The sequence below is a fragment of the Peromyscus leucopus genome, chromosome 8b (genome assembly GCF_004664715.2).
Source record: "Peromyscus leucopus breed LL Stock chromosome 8b, UCI_PerLeu_2.1, whole genome shotgun sequence".
Taxonomy (NCBI): domain Eukaryota; kingdom Metazoa; phylum Chordata; class Mammalia; order Rodentia; family Cricetidae; genus Peromyscus; species Peromyscus leucopus.
In genome coordinates, this window is record NC_051086.1 from 6266791 (window position 1) to 6288508 (window position 21718).

The window sequence follows — 21718 nt, forward strand, 5'->3', positions numbered from 1 at the left end:
AACCTCTGGATAAATCTGCACAGACCTGACTTCAAGGTGGGTAGATGCTCAAAGAATGCTCAACCCTAAATAAGAGCAGAGAGCTATAAACCCAACCCTAACAGGTGGAGAAGCTCTCAGTAGAAGCCAGGCTGCTCAAATAACCAGGGTCCCAATGTCTCCTTTGATACCTAGGAAAAGCCAGGGTATATGCAGATGGAGAAAGGGGTGGTGGCAGATCCCAGGAGCCAGATGGCTGTTCCTGCGAGGTAAAGGATACCCAGTGGACTTTCCCAGTCCAGGACTGCGTTGCCCACCCACTAGTTTTAGCCCTCACCCAGAGCTAGTGCCACGCAAGGAGCCTAACTTGCAGCATTCTCTCTGATCTTCACAACGCAATGGCTTTATTTTACAAACACAAAACCCACTGCTAGAGGCAAAGGGATTTGCCCTGAGGCCCCACACAGGCTAGGAAAGAAGATCAGAGGGCAAAAGGAACCAAAGCTTGACTCCTGAGATTTGGGCAACTGGGTTGGGGCAGCATCCCACTCACAGCCCGCCCCAGCCCGCCGGCCCTTGGGCCCCTTTAACCGGGCAGCGGAAGGGGCGGCCAGGGAAGCGGCGGCGCCCAATGGGCTGCGGGGAGCGTCACTTCCCGGCGGCGGGAGGCGAGTGGCGAGTGTCGGGCCGGCTGGCGGGGGCGGGGCGGCCAAGGAGGCGTTGGCAGCGGGCTCGGACCCACGCGGCGCTGCGGCCCGCCTGGCCTGCAACGCTCCCACCGGCTCGGCGGCACGATGCCCTTTGACTTCAGGAGGTGAGTGAGGCACCGTCCCGAGGCCCTCTCTGCAGCCGGCGACGACCCCCGATGCGTGCAAACGCGACCCCGGTGCACGCCTCGGCAGGCCCTGGGGGACCGCGGCCTTCCCCTGGGCTCGGAGCCCTACCCCCTCACCCCCTCGTGCAGCCCGGGCAAGCCCACGCAACTCTCTTTCCGCAGCGCGGGGTCCCCAGCTTGCAATCCCCTCCCCCAACCTGGGGACCAAATCTCCTCCCAACTCCCAAATAAAAGGAGCCATCATCCTCAGGCTCTCTCCCCAGCCCTTCCTAATGGACCCCACCCAGGCTGACAGGTGGGGCCGGGCGCCTGGCCTTGCCTCGTGGGATCTCAGGGCTGCAGCCCCATCCAATCTGGCAGCAGCTGAAGAAGCTTAGTTCTTTAGAACCCCAGAATCCCCTGCTCTCCAGATACAGAGAACTGTCCCCCCAGCCCTGGCCCTGTGCTCTGGGCTTGGGGACAGTGTGCGAAGAGGAGGAGGCTGGGGTCTTGGGGCTCTCTGCACATGGGCCAGGCATTCTGCAGGCCCTACAGTGTGTGCCTTTGTAGGGTCCTCTGCCTCCTGGAATGCTATTGTAGAGGGCCAGGCCTCCAGGAAGCCTGCCTGAGAAGGGCCTCCCCCCCACCAGACATTCCCTTGAGATAAGAAGCTCTGAGATGGCCTGGGCTGGTGGGATGCTTTGGAGGAACGAGATTCTGGCGCTTGCCCCTCCACCCAGCTGCTTCGTATGTTCTAGAAGTTGGAAGCAAAGGCTTGGGGTGCAGCCCCTCGCTGCTCAGCTGGCTGGCCCCAGCAGGTGTCTGGGTACGCTCAAAATATCGGTTTCACCTCTTGCAAATTGGTACTAAAAATAAGGTCCCCACCTGGAAGGAGGAGGGAGTATGAGGCACCCCTGTCTCCACAGGCTGGAACTCAGAAGTAGGGCATCCATGAATGAGGGGCTCTGTGAGCGAGTATTCCCCACAGCTAGAAGACAGTTATTCCCCCATCTGTCACAGAACCCACTCTTCCCCTTACGAGTGTGCATGAAGACAGAGCAGAGTGACAGTCAGCCTAGAAAATGCCCAAGCTTGCTGTCACATCATGGCACACGGGCACCTGGGAGCTAAGCCTCGAGAGGACACTGGCCTCAGACCACTTGACCAGCTGAAGTGGTTTTTAGCCCATCCTGGGCACTGGTACCATTTGGCAAACCAGCTCCTTTGAGGCAGCCCTGGGGTTGATACTTGGGCTTAGACAAATGCACACAGACATATGGCAGCTTTGAATCTGGAGAGCCTGTGGCAGCAGTCAGGATCAGTCCCAACGCCAATGTATCTATGCAGAAGGAAGGGCACCGGACACATCCAGGTCCCCCAAATCTCCCTTCCAGGGCTGACTATAAAGGTTCCCGATCCTTTTCTGTCCCTGAAGGTTCAGCGAGTTCTAGGGATTTTGGGTTTGTTGAAGAAATCACTGCTCTGGTCACTTGATCTTTTCAACTCTCTCCTCCTGCCTTCGTGCTAGAAGGGCAGGGCACACCTGGGTTCCAGTTGGAAGTTTGGGGGCAGGTGAGGTGAAAAAAAAGGGAACCATCTGGAACCAGCCAGCTCTTGCTTTCGCCTTGGCTGGCTTGCCTGTCACCAGCCAGTTTAAACCATTGACGTTTAAAGAGTTCACAGCCCAGCTCTGAGCTGCTGCTGCCCTGGGGCTTCCTGGACATGCTACAGTTGCCGTGGGGTCCCCACCAATGGGGGTTCAGTAAGTTCCTGCATGCTTGGGCTCGCTGGAGAACAGTGAGAATGGACTCCCCCGCTGTGTGATCGCCTCATGCAGGGTGAGTGCGTGCCCAGCAAATGTGCCCTCTTTCACATTTTGACACAACAGTGCTCCGGGGCTCGCTATGGAGGAAGGTTCCACTGCTCTACTGACCGCTCCCGCTTCCGGGGCCACTCATCCGTTTGCTGAGGGTCGCACCTAATGTTTAGCCCTTTGCCATTTGTTCCCCCATGGAGAGATGGGTGGCACATGGCACAGCCCCTGTAGCATTCCCAGAGGAGGAGACAGACAGACAGACATGACTGGATTCCAGCAGCCAGACTTGCCATCCATCCCTTTGTCATTGAAGAGAGTGTGTGAATCTTCCTCTTAAACCATGGGGAGACTCCTCTGGCAGAAGCACTTTGCATGTATACAGATAAAGCTGGAACTGGAGCTTGGGCTCTGCGGCACAAAGGGAATGTTGGAGGCCCAGCACCCTGTCAAATCCTTGAATAGTGGAGAGCCCAGAGGGCATGCAGTGATTAGAACAACCCCCACCTCAGTTCAAGACCAAGGGGAAACCAGCTTCTTAACTCTGGTGTGTTTTCCTGCCTCTGAGATGGGTGTGATCGGCATCCACACATGAGACCAGGTGGTGCGTGGGACAAGGCAGGCGGCGGGAAGTCCTGGCCTCTGCCTCTCATCATCATTGTACCCTTTCCCTGAAGCACCGCTCTCTCCTGCCACTCTGTAATTAGTGACTTATTATGCGTATTCTCTTCCCCTTCATCCGTATCTGATCTCCTGAGGGCAAGGATTTATGTCCCATTTACACATGGTTATATCTGCAGTACCTAGAAGGGTGCTTGGCTGGAGGTGCTCCTTGGGCACAACACACCTCTCCAGTTTGTCTAGAGAGCTGTAGGTATAGTGTGATTGCGTATGCCAGCTGCTGGTGGAGAATTCCGCATCCTTATTTCCTGTCTTTGGTGCTTAGAGTGGAATCCAGGGCCTCACGCGTGCGAAGCAAGCTCTCTACCACTGCGCTGTATGCCAAGGCCCTCTCTCTTCATCCTTGAATTGGCCCTTCCTGAGTTGTAGGGGTTAAGGGAGGAGGCTGAATGCAGTGGAGAGGGACTGGTGGCCTTAAATGATTAGTGTGTTTATTTTGCTCCTGCTAAGCAGTTTAACTGATACTGATCATTGAACTTACAGAACTGGCTTTGTGACCTAGGTCCGTGGGTGTTGTCCCCAGTTCCGGCTGGCAAATGGCACTTGCTCCTTGCCACTCCAGAGGCTTTGGCAGCTCCCCTCCCCTGGAGCCTGAGCCCCTCTTTCAGGAAAGAGATGCAATGGGCAGACAGCTCTCGCACTGTGGCCGCCCCCAGGTTGAAACTCCATGGTCTAAGAGTGCTGCTCCCCTCCCTGGTTATCTGTGTGCTCACTTCAGGGGGGAGGTGGACATGTGTGCTGCCTCACCTGGGGGCCCGCTTGTGGGGCAAGAGGGTTGTCCTGCAGTACAGGGCCCCGGTATCGGATTCAGATTCTGATTCATGGGGCCCAGTACAAAACAAAAGTTCAGCTCTACTGAGGAAGGATAGAGAGTTTCAGGATGGGGACCTCTCTGATCTTGGGACCTTGTGTGACCGCACGGGTCATTTGCCTGTGGTGTTAGTCGCATGGTGGTGACTTGGTTTGGCTTCCATCACAGCTTGCTCTGGCTTTCCGAAGGTCTCCCTCAGGGCGCTTGAGTGGACCTCTCGGAGGTTTTCTTTGCTCCCCTCCCCACTTTTCCTGTTTGCAGTGCTGGGAATGGAACCCAGGGCCTTGCACGTATTAGGCAAATGTTCTACCACTGAGCCACACGTGTCCCCAGCCTGGCCCTCTTGAAGTTGGCTTGAGTTTTTCCGCATCCCACTTTCAGCCTCCAAATGAGTGACATTGATCTGAGAAATCAAGCCTGGTTTCCTTAGTACCGGACGTGGCTTCCCCAGTGGGCCCTGCCGAAAGCTGAAGTCCCTTACACCCTGATAGGCTGAGGCCAGCTACCACTGATGCTCTGAGGTCAGAGTTAGCCATCAACCGAGGACGCAACCTGAATGCCTCCCTTTCTATCTCCACAGTCCAGAAAGAACTGGAGACTAAGGGAACACATACTTCACAGCATGTTTATAAAAATATAACGGAAATTCAGACTAGAGGTAGTATGACCTGCAAAAGCCAGGGGTTCGAGTTTATTGAGCACGTACTAGTGCCAAGCACCGTTGCGCAGACCCATGTGCAAGGCAGGCCCTGAAGGCATTCCCAGTCATTCCATCAGAGTGAGCCCGCTGAGGACCGAGGTCATGAACAAGGCGATTGCAGGAGCTGGCACCACACTGCTGTCTGCTTCTAGAGCTCCTGTGTCCTGTGGGCTGGAAGTGTGTTCCTCCCTGGCCCCTGAATTCAGAGAGAAGCAAATCCTCCTCTACTTGGATGCATCTCCTTCCTCCTCACTAATCCTGACCCAGCAGTGCCCATCATGAAGCTTCAAACCATCTATACACACCCACATTCCTCTCTTTCTTCCCCCTTTCCTCCCACTCCCTCTCTAAAACCTGATTCTAGAATTTTCTAAAATCAGTTTTTGCTAAAGTCCCCACACTGCCGACATCTGGAAGTTTGGGGGTCCATAGCTATGTTCACATGCTCGCCTGGAAAAGTCTCTCCTCTCAGGCCATTTGGATTCTTGACAGTGGTGAGGAAGGTGTTCTGGCTAAAGCTTGCCCTGCACCTCTAAATCAGTGAGCCAGCACCCTGGTTAACCATGGGCATTGTTTGAAATCAGGACAGAGCCAGCTGTGGGTCTCTGCAAACATGAATTTAATAGGATTGCTCTAAATTAGAAGAGTCATGGGCAAGTGGGCTAGAGCCCTGAGGGGAGCAGGGGATTGGTGGAGCCCTGGTAGGCAGCCTGGGGAGAAGAGTTCTGGCCCTACTGTGTGACCTTAAATTGTCTGTTTTTCTATTTCTGCAGTGGCCAATAAAGAGAGTCAGTCTCAGAGTCTGCCCCCCCTACACACACACACAAATGGACATTAAGCACAGGGCTGGACTGGTGTGTTTCCACTGAGCGATACTGCCACCCTTTTTATTTTGAGATAGGACTTGCTAAGTTACCCATACTGGCCTGGAATTTGAGATCCTCCTGCCTCAGCTCAAGTAGTGGTTTTCGGGCGTATGCTACCTGTCCTTTCTGTTATCGTCTTTGCTCTTCAAAGTGACGTCTGAAGACCAACAGCATCACGGTAAGCTTGTGGGGCATACAGGACCTCCGTGCCCAACCTGACCCTGAGCCTGCGCTTTGACAAGTCCCTTGGTGATTAGAGTCATGTTGGGGTCTACAGAGCCCCCTCCGTGCCACTAACTGAACCCCACAGCTCTGTGCTCTCCTTCTGACACTTGGCCGCCATTGGAAAGCCTCTATGAAATCCTGCGGCGTGGAAGGAAGCAGGGTCCTGGTTCAGCCTAGCTGGTGCCAGATGTGTAGTCTAAGGAGACTGTTGAGTGCCTGGCACCATTTCTCAGAATACAGTTTGGGCAGCAAAGCTCTAATGAGGAAGGGGTAATTAGCCTAATCATCTATTGTCAGTAAAGCTTGTAGGTCTATTAACCTAATTGCATTGGTTATATATGTGGGGAAGTACAGGAGAGGCAGCCCTCCGGCACTCCTGCGTATTCGTTCTGAAAACTCATGGCCCACGGGGAAAGCAGGAGGAAGCAGGGTCATGGAAGAGGCTCTACAAAAGGCACCTCACCCACAGAGCCTCAGTCGTAACCTTGTTTCCTAGCCATGGAGATCGGCCACCAGAAGTTCTGGGTCTCAAGGGGCCCCTAACACCAGGTGCATTCTGGTGGCACATTCTTCCTGTCCAGGAACACCAGCCACTCTCCAGGAACCTGCTTGCAGCAGAGCTGGACAGGAGGCAAGGACTGTCTGAAATGGACCCAGTGTGCTGCTCCTCCACATAGTGGGAACCCTGCCCAAGAGGAGAGGCCTGGCAGTGGCTAACCTTAATAATGAAGTGAACCCAGAGACCTGATGTGTATGTGTGCATAATAATGTGCCTATATTTGGAACGCCACGTAACCCGATTTTAACAATGTACAAAGGACCTTAATATACAGCTTTCAGAGAGCAGACAGGTGGCCAGAGGGGACCCGAGAAGTTCACCATCAGCCCTGGGAAATGAAAATCGAAACCAGCTAGAGCTGACAGCTGTGTCTGCTGCCTGCCTGCCGCTGGAATCCCAGCAGCTCCTGCAGCCTCCCATCTCGCTCCCATTTGAGGCAGGGTCTTGGCTGTTTTGGGGGTGGGGGGAGAGGATGTAATGCTGATGCTTCTTTAGCACTGAGCCAGGCACGTCCCTGACAACCATGCCAGTCCTGTGAGGTAGTTGATAATACTTTATTGTCCTTGTTTTATTTATTTTAATTACCGCACTATAAAATTGACTTTTTTTTTGTGTACTTATAATGAAATTTAAGACCTGCTTATGAAGTCACAACCATCATCTGGATACAGAACAGGTCCAGCGCCCTAGCAGACTCTCAGGCTGTCACTTTATTGTCGGGTGCTATTAATTTGAGTTTTGAAATGCAGGACGAATATTCCTAAGAGACTGGTCTGCACAGTACAGCATTGTTAGCTGTGGGCACCATGTCTGCAGCAGCTCAGCAGAAGATATTCATCTCGTGTAACTGAAACTCTGGCCGCTGAACGGCTCCCTCCATCCCTTCCCTAGTCCCGGGGAACTGCCCCTCTCTGCTGCTCCGGGCTTGCCTGTTTTTGAGCGTTCATAGAGAGGAGTCATTCTGTATTCGTCCTGTGGCCGACTTTTATCATTTAACGCTGTCCTCTTACGTCCATCTGTCCCATCACAAATGGCAGGTGTCCTCCTTTTTAAGACTGTGGTATTCTGCCTGTACCCCTACCACCTTATTAACTGCTCGTCTTTCGATGGACATTGAGGTTGTTCCCACAGCGTGACTGTTGTGCTTAATCCTCAGCCAACAGGGTGTGCAAACATCTCTGAGATTCTGAACTCAATTTGTGGGGAGCGATAAATGCCAAGGAACAGGGTTGCTGGGTAGGTGGTTCCAATCGTGGTTATTCTGTTTTACAGTCCCAGCACCTTCCTGAGTCCCAACCCCCATGCCCTCACCAGCACTTAGTGTCTTGTTTTTGGATAATGTCATGCAAGGAGATGTGCGCTGAGGCTCCAGGTGGCTGCGTCCTTGGTGATTAGTCACGTGGAATACCTTTTCATACCCACCGGTCACTTGTTTGCCTCATAACGTCGACTGGGATCTTTGACTTGGGGTGACATATGCTTTCTTGAGTTGAAGGGTTTCCTGTATGTTTTGGATATTACCTGCTCGTCAGATCTGGGGTTCGAGAATGTTTTCTCCCAGCTCCCAGGTTCCCTTTTCTCTCCAGTAACTATTTCCCCTGCAGATTCCATTTTAGAATAGGGAGTTGGGGCCCAGAGCTGGGAAGTAACTGGCCAGGTGGCACACAGCTACTGAGTTGTGTGTGCAAGACTGGAATTCCAGAGCCCGGCACCTCACTGCAAGGACATCCTGCATCTCAGACACCTTGAGCCTACTGGTTTTCATGAGTCCTGGCAAAGCCTCGTTTTCCCCGCACAGTCCCACTGGAAGTCACTAGCGAGTAGAGTTAGTCAAAATGACCCCGGGAACTTTTGGAGTCTTGATGTTGCTTGGCCTGCTCTGATGTTTTGCTGGGTCCCAGAGTCCGTTCATGGTAGACAGTGTCTCCAGATCTTCCAGGAATGTGACACATAGTTTGGGCCAGGACACTCTTCTCCATTACAGATACCCCAAAGGATAACTGAGCTCTGGCTGCCCTGAGGATCAGCCCTCCCCATGTGGCGGACCTCTCATGACTGTTCTCACTGTTCACTAGCTGGGGGACCTGGACAAAGTCCAGGTCTTAGTTTGCCTCATTTGTAGATTGGGGTGCTCCTTCGTTGCAGGGATTTGGAGAGGTGCTGGTCTAGCAGGCATTTAACCCCTGCATTCTCCCCGGAACTGGTGGACCACCGTGGTGGGCCAGTGGTGTGTGACCGTGGGGAGGAAGGGTCCTGGCTCTGCAGGGCTGCACACTTGAGAGTTCCTGGGGCAGGCTGGATCTGGGCTGCCCTTTGCACCAATCACGGGTGAAGTCAGTGTACTCCCCTAAGAGGAAGTGTCACACTGAGATAATAAAAAAGCTGGCTATGGCTAGCTGGAGAGTGGTGTCCATGAGGAAAGGTGGCCTCAGTGCGTCTCTATGGCCTCCAGATCCCCTTGTCTTTTAAGAGATGATGAAAATCTTAAAACTAGGTACAAATGATTGGCAGTGGACTCCAGGCTTGTGTCTGTTAGCCACCATGATGGGCCAAACAAATCCCTGACTGGCACTGCCCAGTTCTGTGGCACACACACACACACACTGTTTGGCCAGGGTGATCAGCATATGCTCACTGGATGGACAGGACTTTGAGCAGAACCCCTGGGACTCTTGGCCTGTGGCCAGAGGGACATGTCAGGGTTCTGTTCCCCTGGGCTGGCCTGGCTGAGGGCTTGGACTGACACTTGAATTCCACTCTGAGCAGCACTGGAGGGCATGGCCATGGTTGGCCAGCTCTCCTGAGGGGTGTACCCTTCCTCCACTGCGAATACCATCAGCTCCTGGGCATCACCCTCAGGCCTCCCTGGGGCTGTGTTTCTCTGGCACCAAGTGTACCTAGTGGGCAGCCTGCATCTGGGGCTAGGCCAAAGGCTTGCCATGGGTCTCCTTGGTTCACAGTCGGGGAGGAGCTTTATCCCCGCTGGCTTGAGAAGGGACAGCTCTTGCCGCCGTGGCAGGTGACGTAGCTGAGATTTTCATGCGTGTCTGTGACGTAAGCGCTGACTTTCTCAACAGTCATCTTCTGGAGGGTGTGTTGTCACTTTATTTTCTTGGGGTCATCCCACAGAACCCCCGGTGTTGGTTGTTATCTACTTAGTTGTGTTTATGGTTTGTTGCCATGGAGGCCAGGGGCGGGCAGTGGTAGGCCAGTGGTGAAGCCTGAGCGACTGTTTCCTGTCACTGAGGGCATCTTTGGTCAGGAAGTTACCACTGAGCCTGTGCTAAGGAGCTGCAAAGAGGGTGCAGGACTTCCTGTGTGGCCCTGCAGGGCACCTCCCAGAGACTGGAGCTGCCGGATGCGGGGGTTTGCTCACTGCTCACTAAGGTCTGCTGTGTGCCAGGTATTCTGGGATCTGGGGCGCAGACAAGCCCCTGTCCCTGAGCCCTTGGATTTGGTTTTAGTTCTGACATTTTACTTCTTGTTTTTAAAAACCGAGTCAACTTTCAATTTTGAAGTGACTTTAGGTTGTCGAGAAGTTGTAGATAAGGCAGAGTTGCCCACTGCCCCCGCTGTGCACGCTGCCCATCGCCACATGGCGTCATCCCAGCTCAGGAAGTGACGCTGGCATGTGCTTGCCAGAGCCAGACTTCCCTGGGGCCAGTGCCCCATCAGTGTTCAGTCTCCCATGCAGGCACGCATATGCCTACACACAGGGGCCATTGCACAGGTCTTGGCTTTCGTGCCTTTGGCTGTCTTAAAAGCTCTCCAGGGGCCACGCAGCCTATCTCCCAATTGAGCAGTCCGACCTTTCTCACCGGTAGACTGGAACAGCTACAGGAGTGGGCAGGCCCTTCTGGCTCACCCTCTCGGGACACCATGACACACTGGTGATTCTGATCTGTCACCTCTTTTCTGTCTCCTCCCTTGCTGCTAACAGACATTCTGTTGGGAAGTGGAGTACCAGGGATGCCTCGAAAGCCTTGTTTGAGTCACATAGCAGAGGCCGCACCACAGTGGGCGGCTGGATCACTTTCTGGCTGTGCTGATAAGATGGCACAGGTGAGGCGGGGTTGTGAGGTGCAGGCTCAGCCAGGACCTCACTTCCTTTCATCACAAACCTGCAGGGTGGGAGGTGCTATCAGGGCTTCATGTGGGGGTGGGCAATAACAAGGGGTATAGGAACCAAGTCCAGAGAAACCTGAGAAGCTGGCAGTGGTGACTCTGGACCTGTGATCTTAGCATTTGGAAGGCTGAGTCAGGAGGATTGCCCCAAGTATGAGGTCAGCAGGGCCTACAGAGTAAGACCCTGTCTCGAAACAAAACAATCTGAAATTGGATCTCTCACTTAGCACTGACTAGTGTTTTAAGGGACAGGAGACTTGTCCCAGAGTCTTTTTTTCCCTCGTGTATATTTAAGGCATATAGCATGATGTTTTGGGGTATTTACATCCATATACCTACCGTAAAATGGTTGTATAATGGGACATATTAGCCCGTTCATCGTCTCCCATGCAGACTATGTTAGTCTATTTTCTTTAGTTGTAGTAAAATACATGAACCTGGGTCACTTCTAAGGAAGAGGAGGTTTATTTTGCTCACTTTTGGAGACTGAAATGCAGGCATTATTGGGCTGGTTCTGTGAGGGTTCCCCAGCTATATTACATCTTGATTCACAGTGTCATGGCTGGACATGTGCAGTTGTGGAGAGGTCATATAGTTAAGATGTAAGGAAGGCTGGAGTGATGGGGAAGGCTCTTTTATAACTACCTCTCTTGTGGGGACTGACTGGGCTCTCACAAGATCCACATTCAGATCTTCTGAGGGCTACACATCTGTACCCCATCTGTACCATCGTCTGTACCCCTGTCTATACCCCCATGTCGTGGAATATTATTTTAACTAGGCAAAGATGTGTTACATTTGTTTATGCTGCAGAATATTTACTTTAACTGTGTAAAGGTGTGTTACTTTTGTTTATGCTGCCTTTGTTTAATTATGAAAAGATGTGTTACATTTGTTTCATTTTGCTTGCTTAAGGCACCTGATCTAATAAAAAGCTAAATGGCCACTAGCTAAGCAGGAGAGGGATAGGTAGGGTTGCCAGGCAGAGAGAATAAATAGGAAGGGAAATCTAGGCTCAAGAGATAAAGAAAAACACTAGGAGGAAGAGGAGGAGAGGATGAGGGACATACCTGGGGTCAGAAGCCAGGCAGCCTTCAGCCAGCCAGACATAGAGACAGCCAGAAAGGAAGAAAAGGTAAGAAGTGCCAGGTGGTAGTGATGCACGCCTTTAATCCCAGCACTCAGGAGGCAGAGCCAGGCAGATCTCTGTGAGTTCGAGTCGAGGCTAGCCTGGGCTATAGAGTGTGTTCCAGGAAAGGCGCAAAGCTGTAGCTAGAGTTTTCCTGCCTTGCCCACAGTCAGGACAAAACTCTGTCACTCGCCAGTCCAACAGCCACTCAGACCCAACCAAGTAAACACAGAGACTTATATTGCTTACAATCTGTATGGCCACGGCAGGCTTCTTGCTAACTGTTTTTATAGCTTAAACTAATCCATTTCCATAAATCTATACCTTGCCACGTGGCTCGTGGCTTACCGGCATCTTCACATGCGGCATGTCATGGTGGCGGCTGGCAGTGACCCCTTCCGCCTTCTTGTTCTCTCCATTCTCCTCTCTGTTAATCCCACCTATACTTCCTTCCTGGCCACTGGCCAATCAGTGTTTTATTTATTGACCAATCAGAGCAATTTGACATACAGACCATCCCACAGCACAAAGCTACACAGAGAAACCCTGTCTTGAAAAACCAAAAAAAAAAAAAAAGTAAGAAGCCCCAAGGCAAAGGGTAGATAAAGAAGAACAGATTAAGTTTTTTTGTTTTTGTTTTTAAAGCTAGCCAGAAAAGAGCCTAAGCTAGGCCAAGCATTCAAAACTAATAAGAAGTCTCCATGTCATGCTTTGGGAGCTGGTTGGTGGCCCAAAAGAAAAAGCCTGGTACATTTTGGCACCCCACATGGGGCACCAAATGAAAGTTTAAATATATATACCACCCTGAACACGCCCGATCTCGTAAGCTAAACAGGGTTGGGCCTGGTTAGTACTTGGATAGAAAACCACCTGGGAATACTGGGTGCTGTAGGCTTTGCCAAATGAAGTGTTTATCTAGTTATTCTTTATCAATAAAAACCTGGGAGTCAGATATTGGGGTCAAAACCTGAACAATCAGAGAAGCAACCAGTGGCCTCCTCTCTTTCTCTCTTGTTCCTTGATCCAAAAGGGGCCAAGACCCTCTAAGCCCTGCCCTACTACTTCTTGTGTCTCTCTATATGTCCTTGGTCCTCCAAAAACACCTCTATGGTTAGTTTTGGTCAGCTAGTAGATAGCCCCACCCTCCAATTCAAAGCACATTTTATTGGCAGTCTCAAGAGTGTCAGAATGTGATCAAAATATCACACAACATCCCCGTCTGTACCCCTTCAGCTCTAAAAGGATCCACCACCTTGTAGCATCACCATGTAGGTACCCAGCTTCCTGCATGTGTTCTCTTTGGAAGCAAATCCATATTCAATCCATAGCCACAACAAAGAATAGCTGTGGCCTTGTGTAGGAAAACCCTCCGTGCAGGGTGCTATTATTACGGACCTGGTGTATTTATCTGGTCTTTCCCAGATGTGCTTACCGCATTCTCTGCTTCGTATTCACTGACTTTCTCCTTCCCATTTCCCACCCTGACCCTGACTCCTCTCTATATCCGGTTCTCCTCCCCTCCCCAGTCCACATAGTGTTCTTTTGCTTTGTTTCACTTAGCAGAATGTTCCAGGTCCATTCTGGCATACGATGGGGATCTCCTCTTTTTAGGGTGGAATAATATTCCATTATGTTGAGGAGTCACATTTTCTGTATCCCTCCATCAGAGGATAGCTGCCCCAAATTCCAGCTGTAATGACTAGTGCTACAAGGGGGGGTGCAGGTAGCCTTCTGGGATTTCATTTCTTTTGGGTATACACCTAGAAGAGAGAATGCTGGGTCTGTGTTGTTCTGTATTTGGTTCTCTATTTTCACAGTAGCTCCATCAGTCTACATTCCCCACCCAGCTATGTGCAAATAAATGTTCTCTAACCTCCACACGGTTCCCCTCACTTGCCTTTTGGATTCAATGGCTGTAAGGTGGTTATCAGAGTATTTTGATTTGCATTTCCTTGATAGTTAATTGATACTGAGCACCTTTTTGTTGTGTGCTTGGCCAACTTGTTTGGTTTTGAAAAAGTGTCTTGAACACGCACCTACCTGCCTGCTTGCCTGCCTGTCTGCCTTTTAAGTCTTGGGTATTAACTCTTTAATCAGATATATAGCTTGCAAATATTTCTCCCAGGTTACCAGCTCCCTTTTCATTTTGTTCTTTTGCCATGTAGATGCTTGTCTTAGGGGTTTCTGTTGCTGTGAAGAGACACCATGACCACAGCAACTCTTTTTTTTTTTTGAGACAGGGTTTCTCTGTGTAGCTTTGGTGCCTTTCCTGGAACTCACTCTGTAGCCCAGGCTGGCCTCGAACTCACAGAGATCTGCCTGCCTCTGCCTCCCACGTGCTGGGATTAAAGGTGTGGGCCACCACTGCCCGGCCACAGCAACTCTTTAAATAAAGGAAAACATCAATTGTGATGGCTTGCTTACAGTTCAGAGAGGTTTAATCCATTATCGTCATGGTGGGACATGGCAGCATGCAGGCAGACATGGTAGCTCAGAGTTCTGTCTACATCTTGTAGAGACAACAGGAAGTGGTCTGAAACACTGGGCGTAGCTTGAACATATATGAGACCTCAAAACCCGCCTCCACAGTGACACACTTCCTTAAACAAGACAATGCCTACTCCAACAAGGCCACACTTCTTAATAGTGCCACTCCTCTTGGGGCCATTTTCTTTCAAACCACCACAATGCTCTTAGTTTGCTATAGTCTTATTTATGCATTTATGACTTATTTATTATTATCTTATTCATTTGTTACTCTTGTAGCCAGATCTGCTGGTACACTATTCAATAAATCATATTCCAAGCCAGCGATTCTTCCAGAAGTTTTGTGGCTTCTGGATTTACATTTAGGTCTTATGATTTGTTTTTCTTTAATCCACGTTGAGCTGATTTTACATGTGGAATAAGAGGAGCATACGATTTTATTCTTTTACATGCAAAAGTGTAAGTTTTCTGGCACCATTTACTAAAGAGACCGTCTTTATCCACTGTTTCCTCTTGATGCCCTTGTTAAAAAGAGATGACCACGTATGATTGGACTTCTGCCCCACAGGTCTGTGTGTTGGTTTTTAAGTTAGTATTGTGTTGATGTCATTACTATGGCTTTGTGGTCTAATTTTATATCATGACATATGATGTCTCCATCCTTGTTCTAGCTGTTTGGAGTGTTTTGTGGCTCCATACAAATCTCAGACTTTCTTCTGATTCCTGTGCAGTCTCAGGGTTTGTGTTATGACATCATACCGTCTATGGTTAGAGGGGGTTTTACTTTCAGACGTGAATGCCTTTGATTTCTGTTTCTTGCCTGATGCTTCTGCTGGTCCTAAGTGGAGGAGGCAGTTAGAACAGCACTCGGCCTTCTGGGGCATCTTAGGGGAAAGCTGTCCTTCTACGTAGATTATATCAGCTGTGGAGCTTTCATAGATGACTCTCATGTTGAAGACCTTTCCCTGTCTACATCTGAATTCCAAGAGTGCAGTCAAGGGCGGATGCTGTCCCGAGCTTGTTCTGCATCAGGATTGTGTGGTTCGCCTCTCTGTTGCCCTGATGCTTCCCTTTAGCTGCCGGGGCAGACCAGCCTCTCAGGCCATCGTTCTCCCTTGCAGTCAGGAGAGGCTGGCCAAGACTTTCCTGGGGATGTTTATGTCATCTGAATGCTTTCCTGTGGTCCCTTTGGCTTCGGTGTTAGGGTGACATCAGCCTCATAAAAGGTATTAGGAAGGGCTCCTCCTAGCCTTCCTTTCTGGAAGAGTTCAAGTATTGGTACTGATTCTTTTTGCAGAGGCTGTAGACTTCCTATGTGAAGTTGTCTGTCTCTTGTGGGCTTTTTCTTCATTGGGAGGTTTGTTTATTTCTCATTGATTTCAGTGTCTTTTTTTCCCCCTGGATACTTATAGGTCCTTACTGTAGACAAGGTAGTGGGCTTGTCTGAGTTTATTCCTGAGGATTAAGAGGTGATGCTAGGCTCCAAGTAGGACATCATCTCCCCACCTCTGCTGCCACCTCCTCCAGGAAGCCCACTCCTTGTTCTGCCAGGGTGGCCAGTGTTGCTTCCCAACACTGTACAGCCCTGACCACAGTGGCCCTCCATCTCCTCAGCGCTGGGCCGTGTGCCTCATGGGCCTTGTCACCTCCACCCTAGTGGGCTTCCAGGGCTGTGGCAGTGTCGGGCCTGTGCTTCCTCAGCAGGACCTGGTCTAGAGCCTTGCACATAATCAGGTGGTGGCCCCCAGGCGATGTGCTCAGCAAAGGCATGGGGCATTACGGGGTTAGGCATCTGCTCATGTCACAGAGTCACTGCACCTCACTGCCTCAGTGACAGCATTGAGAGATAGGCCTAATGCTACCGCATGCCTGCTCCCAGACTGCCGTGAGGATCAAGCGAGCACTCTGTAAGGCCCCGGAATGGGGCCTGGCTCCCTTGGGTGCTCAGATCCTGTCCATTGCAGCGGAAGCACCCACACACCAGGCTGGTGGAGAGGGTGGGGGAAGGGGGAACCCTTTGCGTCCGTCTGTCGGCTTCTTTGAGAAAGGACCCAAGAAGCTTGGTGTCTTCGTACTATTCTAGCGTGTTTTCCCCTCACGTGAAGTCCCAGTGGAGCGGATGCTCCGCTTCCATGGATACTCAGAGACCAGGTTCCCCTCATTCAGGGTAGGAAGCGAGCAGCCTTTGGGGTAGGTGAGATGTACCCCTGTCCATTCTGCTCACATGCTGTGCAGAACAGGTAGGGAAGTGTGGTCTGGCCATGTGCCTAGAGGAGAAAAGACGCAGTCATCTCTGCCCCCCACCACCATGACTCCAGTCAGCATTGTCTGCCTCTCCCTTCACCTGCCATCTTCGTCATTTTGGGCACATTACTGAACAGATGTGTTACTTATAATATTCTTTAAGTCAGTCAGTGTTTGAAATTAACACTTGTACCAGGCAGTCGTGGCACACGCCTTTGATCCCAGCACTTGGGAGGCAGAGGCAGGGGATCTCTGAGTTTGAGGCCAGCCTAGTCTGACCTGTGTGAGTTCAGGACAGCCAGGACCACACAGAGAAACCCTGTCTTAAACTCCCCCCACCATGAAGAGATGAGCACTTTCACTGATGAAAGGTGAGTTTGATTGCTTCTGTATTGTTTTTCTACCAGTGGCCTGGTTTGTAACCTGATCAGTCATAGAGTTCTTCTCATGGTATAGACACTCAGATCCTTAGCTAAACTGCTTCATTAAATACCCCCTACTAGTCCTCATTACTATAATTATTTTAACCTTGGCTAATAACTTATTTCAATGATTTATGGGCTGAGAAGTTGTAGGAATTATACATCATAAAAGCGAAGAAGCAGAGTCATCTGCGTTCACGTGAGCCTAGCTGCGGCAGTGTTCATGTGCCTGCTGAATCTGCTGTTTACGAGGATCCAGTAGGTCCTCCTCGGCCACTGGATCCGTACCAAGAACTCCCTCCCCCCACTCCCCACCTCCCACCCCCAATGCACATCTGAGCTGGCATAGTACCAAACCACTGCGTTCTTATACGTACACATATGTGATAGCTTAATTCATAAATTAGAGCCAAGAACTATAGCTAAAAATAGAATAGTTGTGCTGTACTGGACTGGAAAGCTGAGCTTTGAGACCTTTATTGATAAAGCTAGGTGACTTGAGCACGGGCCATGTGGCTCTTCCACGGTTGGTCTGATAACTCAGACACGACTGGTGTGCTTGGCTGTCAGGGCAGGAGTCTAACCTCCTCTCCTGCTCCCAACTCCCCTCCTCTGGGGTCGTCCACCCCAACTTAGAACGTCACCACCCCTGTCCATCGAAAGTCCACATGCCCAGCTCTGCTGGCAACATTGCCGGGCCGCAGGAAGCATTGGGATTCCCACTGTGGGCAAGAGGTGAGTAGGGTCCAGGGAATGCCTGCCTGTCTGCCCTCCCCCTCCGTCCCCCCTCCACCCCGCCTCAGTGCTTCACTGGGGCTTCTGAGGAGCTAGGATTGCTACTGCCCCCCTGGCCATCAGCTGTTCTAGCTGCCAGGAGCATGGGTGGAGCCACAGTGTGAGTGGGTGTTTTCCACGCAAGTCCTGAAAAAAGGAAGGAGCAGGTGGCGATAAGAGAGAGCGAACAGTGACGTGGCTAACTAGGCCTGTTCCTGAGAAGAGCTCTCACAGGCAGCTCTGTGGGCTCCTTTGGGCTGTTTGCCGTCCCTTCCCTGCTTGTGGCTTGCTCTCCCTCACCTTGCCAGGCTCTGTGGGTCACTGCGCTGTTACTTGGTGCAGCGCGATGGTCCACTTTTCTGTCCAGTTAACGCCTGCCTGTCCCGATGGCGAGCATAGCCTGAGAACACAGCCATGTCCACCCACTCGCGGAGGGCCTGGCGCCGGGTCTGGGCTCTGCACCTGCTAGCCCTGTCAGTGTGGAAGGGGAGTGGGGAGGGAAGACAAGCTGACAACGCCCAGTAATATAGCAGTGAACCCTGAGGCCTCCACTGTGAGAGGGCACCTCCCTCCTCCGGGATGGTTCCGTGCCTGTGGCTGTATCTCTCTGTGTTGAGGAAATATCCCTGGCTTTCTCCTAAGGGTGTAAGCACACGGGAAAGGACTCACAGCATGGTGTCCCGAGGAATAGGGAAGCTCGAGTTACTCAGGCCCCACACTCTACCTTCAGTCTACAGGCTCCCCCTGAAGTGCCCAGTGAGTCCCCAGCATCTGGATAAGGGAGGTCAGAAAAGAGAGGACCCCCTCACTTTCCACCCTCACCCCAGCCTGAGAAGGGGGCTTCCTTGTAACAGAAAGAAACCGAGGCTCAAAGAGGCCGAGAGCCTGGCCCAGAGGCACACAGCTGGCAAAGTCTCAGAGCCAAGCTGTAACGGGTGTTTCTGACCCCCAGCCTTCTGCTGTGTCGCTTGACCCAGAAAGCCATGTTGCTGGGTTGGGACCTGAGTAGTTGTATTCTCTAGTAATCTGGCCGTTCTCCCCAGATGCCTGGGGGATGTGCTGCCCCTGGAGGGTCTGCTTCAGTTGTCCTTGGAATCCACACCTTTTCCAACTGACTGTACAGGTTCTTAGTGTCAGGCAGGCTAGGAGCCATGAGCAAGATACGTAGCCCTGGAACTGGGTACCACCAGCCTTTCTGTACTCAGTATCAAAAGCAGCTAGCGGGACTTGAGAGTTTCCAAAGGCTTTCAGAGACAATACTGAGTGTCCACAGATAAGGACACTGAGGCCCCACAGGGCCATTGGGTGGCAGCTTGGGATCACACAGCTGGACAGGGTCACAGAAACACAGCGTTTCTTCCAGTCGATGATGTAGGAATCCTGCAGCCATGTTGCTGTGTACCGAGTTCCACTGTTTCATAAGCCGTGCATCATAGCACGGGCTTTAAGGTGGCTGCCTTTGTGGAGCTGTGACCTTGTGAAGTGTCTGAACAGATGAAGGTGAGCTGTTGTATTCAGCAGGTGATGAGTGTGTGTGTGTGTGTGTGTGTGTGTGTGTGTGTGTGTGTGTGTGTGTGTGTGGTGTGTGAGAGAGACAGAGACAGAGACAGAGAGACAGAGACAGAGAGGTGTTAAAAGTCCTTGGAGTTCGTCTGGGTGTGCCATGTGTTAGTGATCTGCCCTTGTGTACTAACAGCAGCCCTGGCTCTTGGGTAAGGATATTGAGGTCCAGATGCAAAGCCAGCAAGTGGTAGAGCTGAGATTCTTCTCCCTAGGCTCCTGCCAGAGTCCATGATGAGCAGAAGCGCCTGTGGGAGGCACTTACAGATGCTTGCCGAATGCTAGATCCCCAGACTCCTGAGTGACAGGCTGTGGGTTTTGACTCCTTGTTTTGGGAAGACCGGGAGGGCAGCAGCATGGGGACAGCAGCGCCATCGTTCAGGGCACACTGAGTGGCTGGTAAGAGCGCTACCTCCGTCTGTGCGCTTGGTATGGCTTGAAGGTGCCGTACGGGTGAGAGCACTGGGTGGAGAGTAGCCATGCACAGACCCTGTACTCATGAGAACCAGCAAGTACAGAAGCTGGAGATGGGCTGCACCAGCCAGCCCTTTGTTTTGTAGTGGAGGAGCTAAGTTCCTAGAAGCAGGTAGTTCTTGTCCAGATCCACCAGCAAGCAGGTGGCAGCAGCTGGCTCCGGCCTTCCACACCTGCAAAACTGGGTCACACTGGAGGCCAGGTGGTATGTCAGAGATGAGTTAAGCCTGAGTCAGGGAGGGTGTGAGAAGGTTCGCTACCACCCTGCCCTGGGCCAGGTCTCTTGCCGTGGGGCACAGTGTACATCAGTCACCTCTGCCTGCCCCCACACTCCCCTGAGTATGACGAGTCAGCCATCAAGGACTCTGTGCTGGGACAGCCGGCCAGAAGGCTTGGGGAGAGTAAGGTGGGGCAGAGTGGAGGCTGGTGAGAACCCAGGTTTCTCATGGGCCTGGGTCCTATCTCTCTGCATCCCCACTCACATGTCCGTGGGCTTCACTGCACTCTCGGAGCCTGTGTACTGGGCGGCAGGAAGGGCTGCTTGCAGCATGCAGAAGCTGGCAGAGCCCAGGCTCCTGTAGCTCCTAATTCAGACTCGGCACTCTTGTCTTGCCTCTACGTTATGAAACTTCCAGACGGACTTTATCTTCTCTAGCGGACTGCGAACCAGGGCACGCAATAAATGAAATAAGTGCAAGCACATGGGAATATTTTACATAAGAGTTTTGATTTCTCACACTTGTGGGAAAGTGGGAAAGTGAGTGAGCCTTTTGGCCACTGCCTATGGGACAGTCCCTAGCCAAGGCTGAGGCAAAGCCTGATCCTCCAGCTCCTACATGCTCTGGGTCCACTCCCTACCCCCCCCCCACCACCCCTGCTTCCTTGCTTCCTAATGGACTGATTTTTGGAGGTGACAGAATCTAGGGAGAAATAGACACAGGCTGAGGTGAGGCTGGGCAGAGCTCTAGTGCTCTGAAAGTAGGGAGGTGTAGTGGCTGGGGACGGCCCAGGACTGAGACAGCAAAGCCTGTGGTCAATTCGCGGGCCTCAGTTGCTGCAAGGGTCTTTGGAATGTCAGAACTGTCATTGGATGAAATGGAATTGATGGTGTCATCAGAAGCCCAGACGCCCGAGGCAGACTCTAGGTAAAAGTGTTTTGCTCTATGACCCAAGGCAAGGTTCTAAAGCTCTCTGTGCCCAGTTTTTTTCTCATTTGCCAAATGAACATCATAGGTCATTAGTGTGTGAGCTGGATGCATAGTAAGTGCTCTGAGTGTCAACAGCTACTATGACTTCACCCCTAAACAGAAGATTTGCCCAATACCCACTCTGCTTCAGTGCTAAGAATTAAATCGAGGTCCTCAGGCATGTTGGGAAAGCACTCTTCCACAGAGCCATAACCCCAGCCGGGGACCGAAAGGGTGCCCCCAAAGGTTCCTGGTGAGAGTGTCTGAAGCTCCAAGTAGAGCCTAGTGTGACGGTGAGCACCTCCTCGTAGCTGAACCAATTGAAGAGGCATGGCCAAAACATCTGGTTATTGTCACCATTTGATGGCTGGGAATATGAACTTGAGGATTGGATTTTTGTGCCTCTACTTTGAGCGCTGTGCTTAGAAATGCAGCAGAAAGAAAAAGAGGCAGAATGAGGGAGCGAGAGGAGATGGCTTCTGATTTTCCAGAACATAAGTGTGGTCTGCCCCGGTGGCCTCAGGCAGATGATTAACCTGCAGGTCCTGGTTTTTGTCGGCTGATATTAAATTAAATCGGTGACATGACCATTAAATTAATGGTGTCCCTTAGAAGGGACAGCAGGAGCTGGGTCAGGGTAGAGGTGTGTGTCTCTCTACGGAAGGAGCCCGTGGCTTGGGGGAGATAGTACAGACTAGTCATTAAGTCCCCAGTGTCAGGGACCACTCTGTCTTGATCGTTAGGTCCTTGGGGTCTACGGAAGTTCTGGGGGCTCTGAAGACTCAGAAGAACGTGTCAGAGCTATGGAGTGAGTGTACAAGCCCTGTGTTGGCCTTGCTGAGGATGGTCCCTCCCTTCTGGGGACAGC

The 21718-nt window shown here is 51.6% G+C and overlaps 1 protein-coding gene across 1 annotated transcript in view; it reads left to right on the forward strand.

The window, feature by feature from the left end:
• Nucleotides 1-660: 660 nt before the first annotated feature.
• Nucleotides 661-21718, forward strand: part of Ergic1 (endoplasmic reticulum-golgi intermediate compartment 1) — a 103101-nt gene continuing 82043 nt past the window's right edge. Inside the window, exon 1 of the mRNA XM_028893367.2 lies at nt 661-793. Coding sequence (XP_028749200.1) covers nt 774-793 — 20 coding nt within the window. The 5' untranslated portion in view covers nt 661-773. The remainder of the gene's footprint in view (nt 794-21718) is intronic.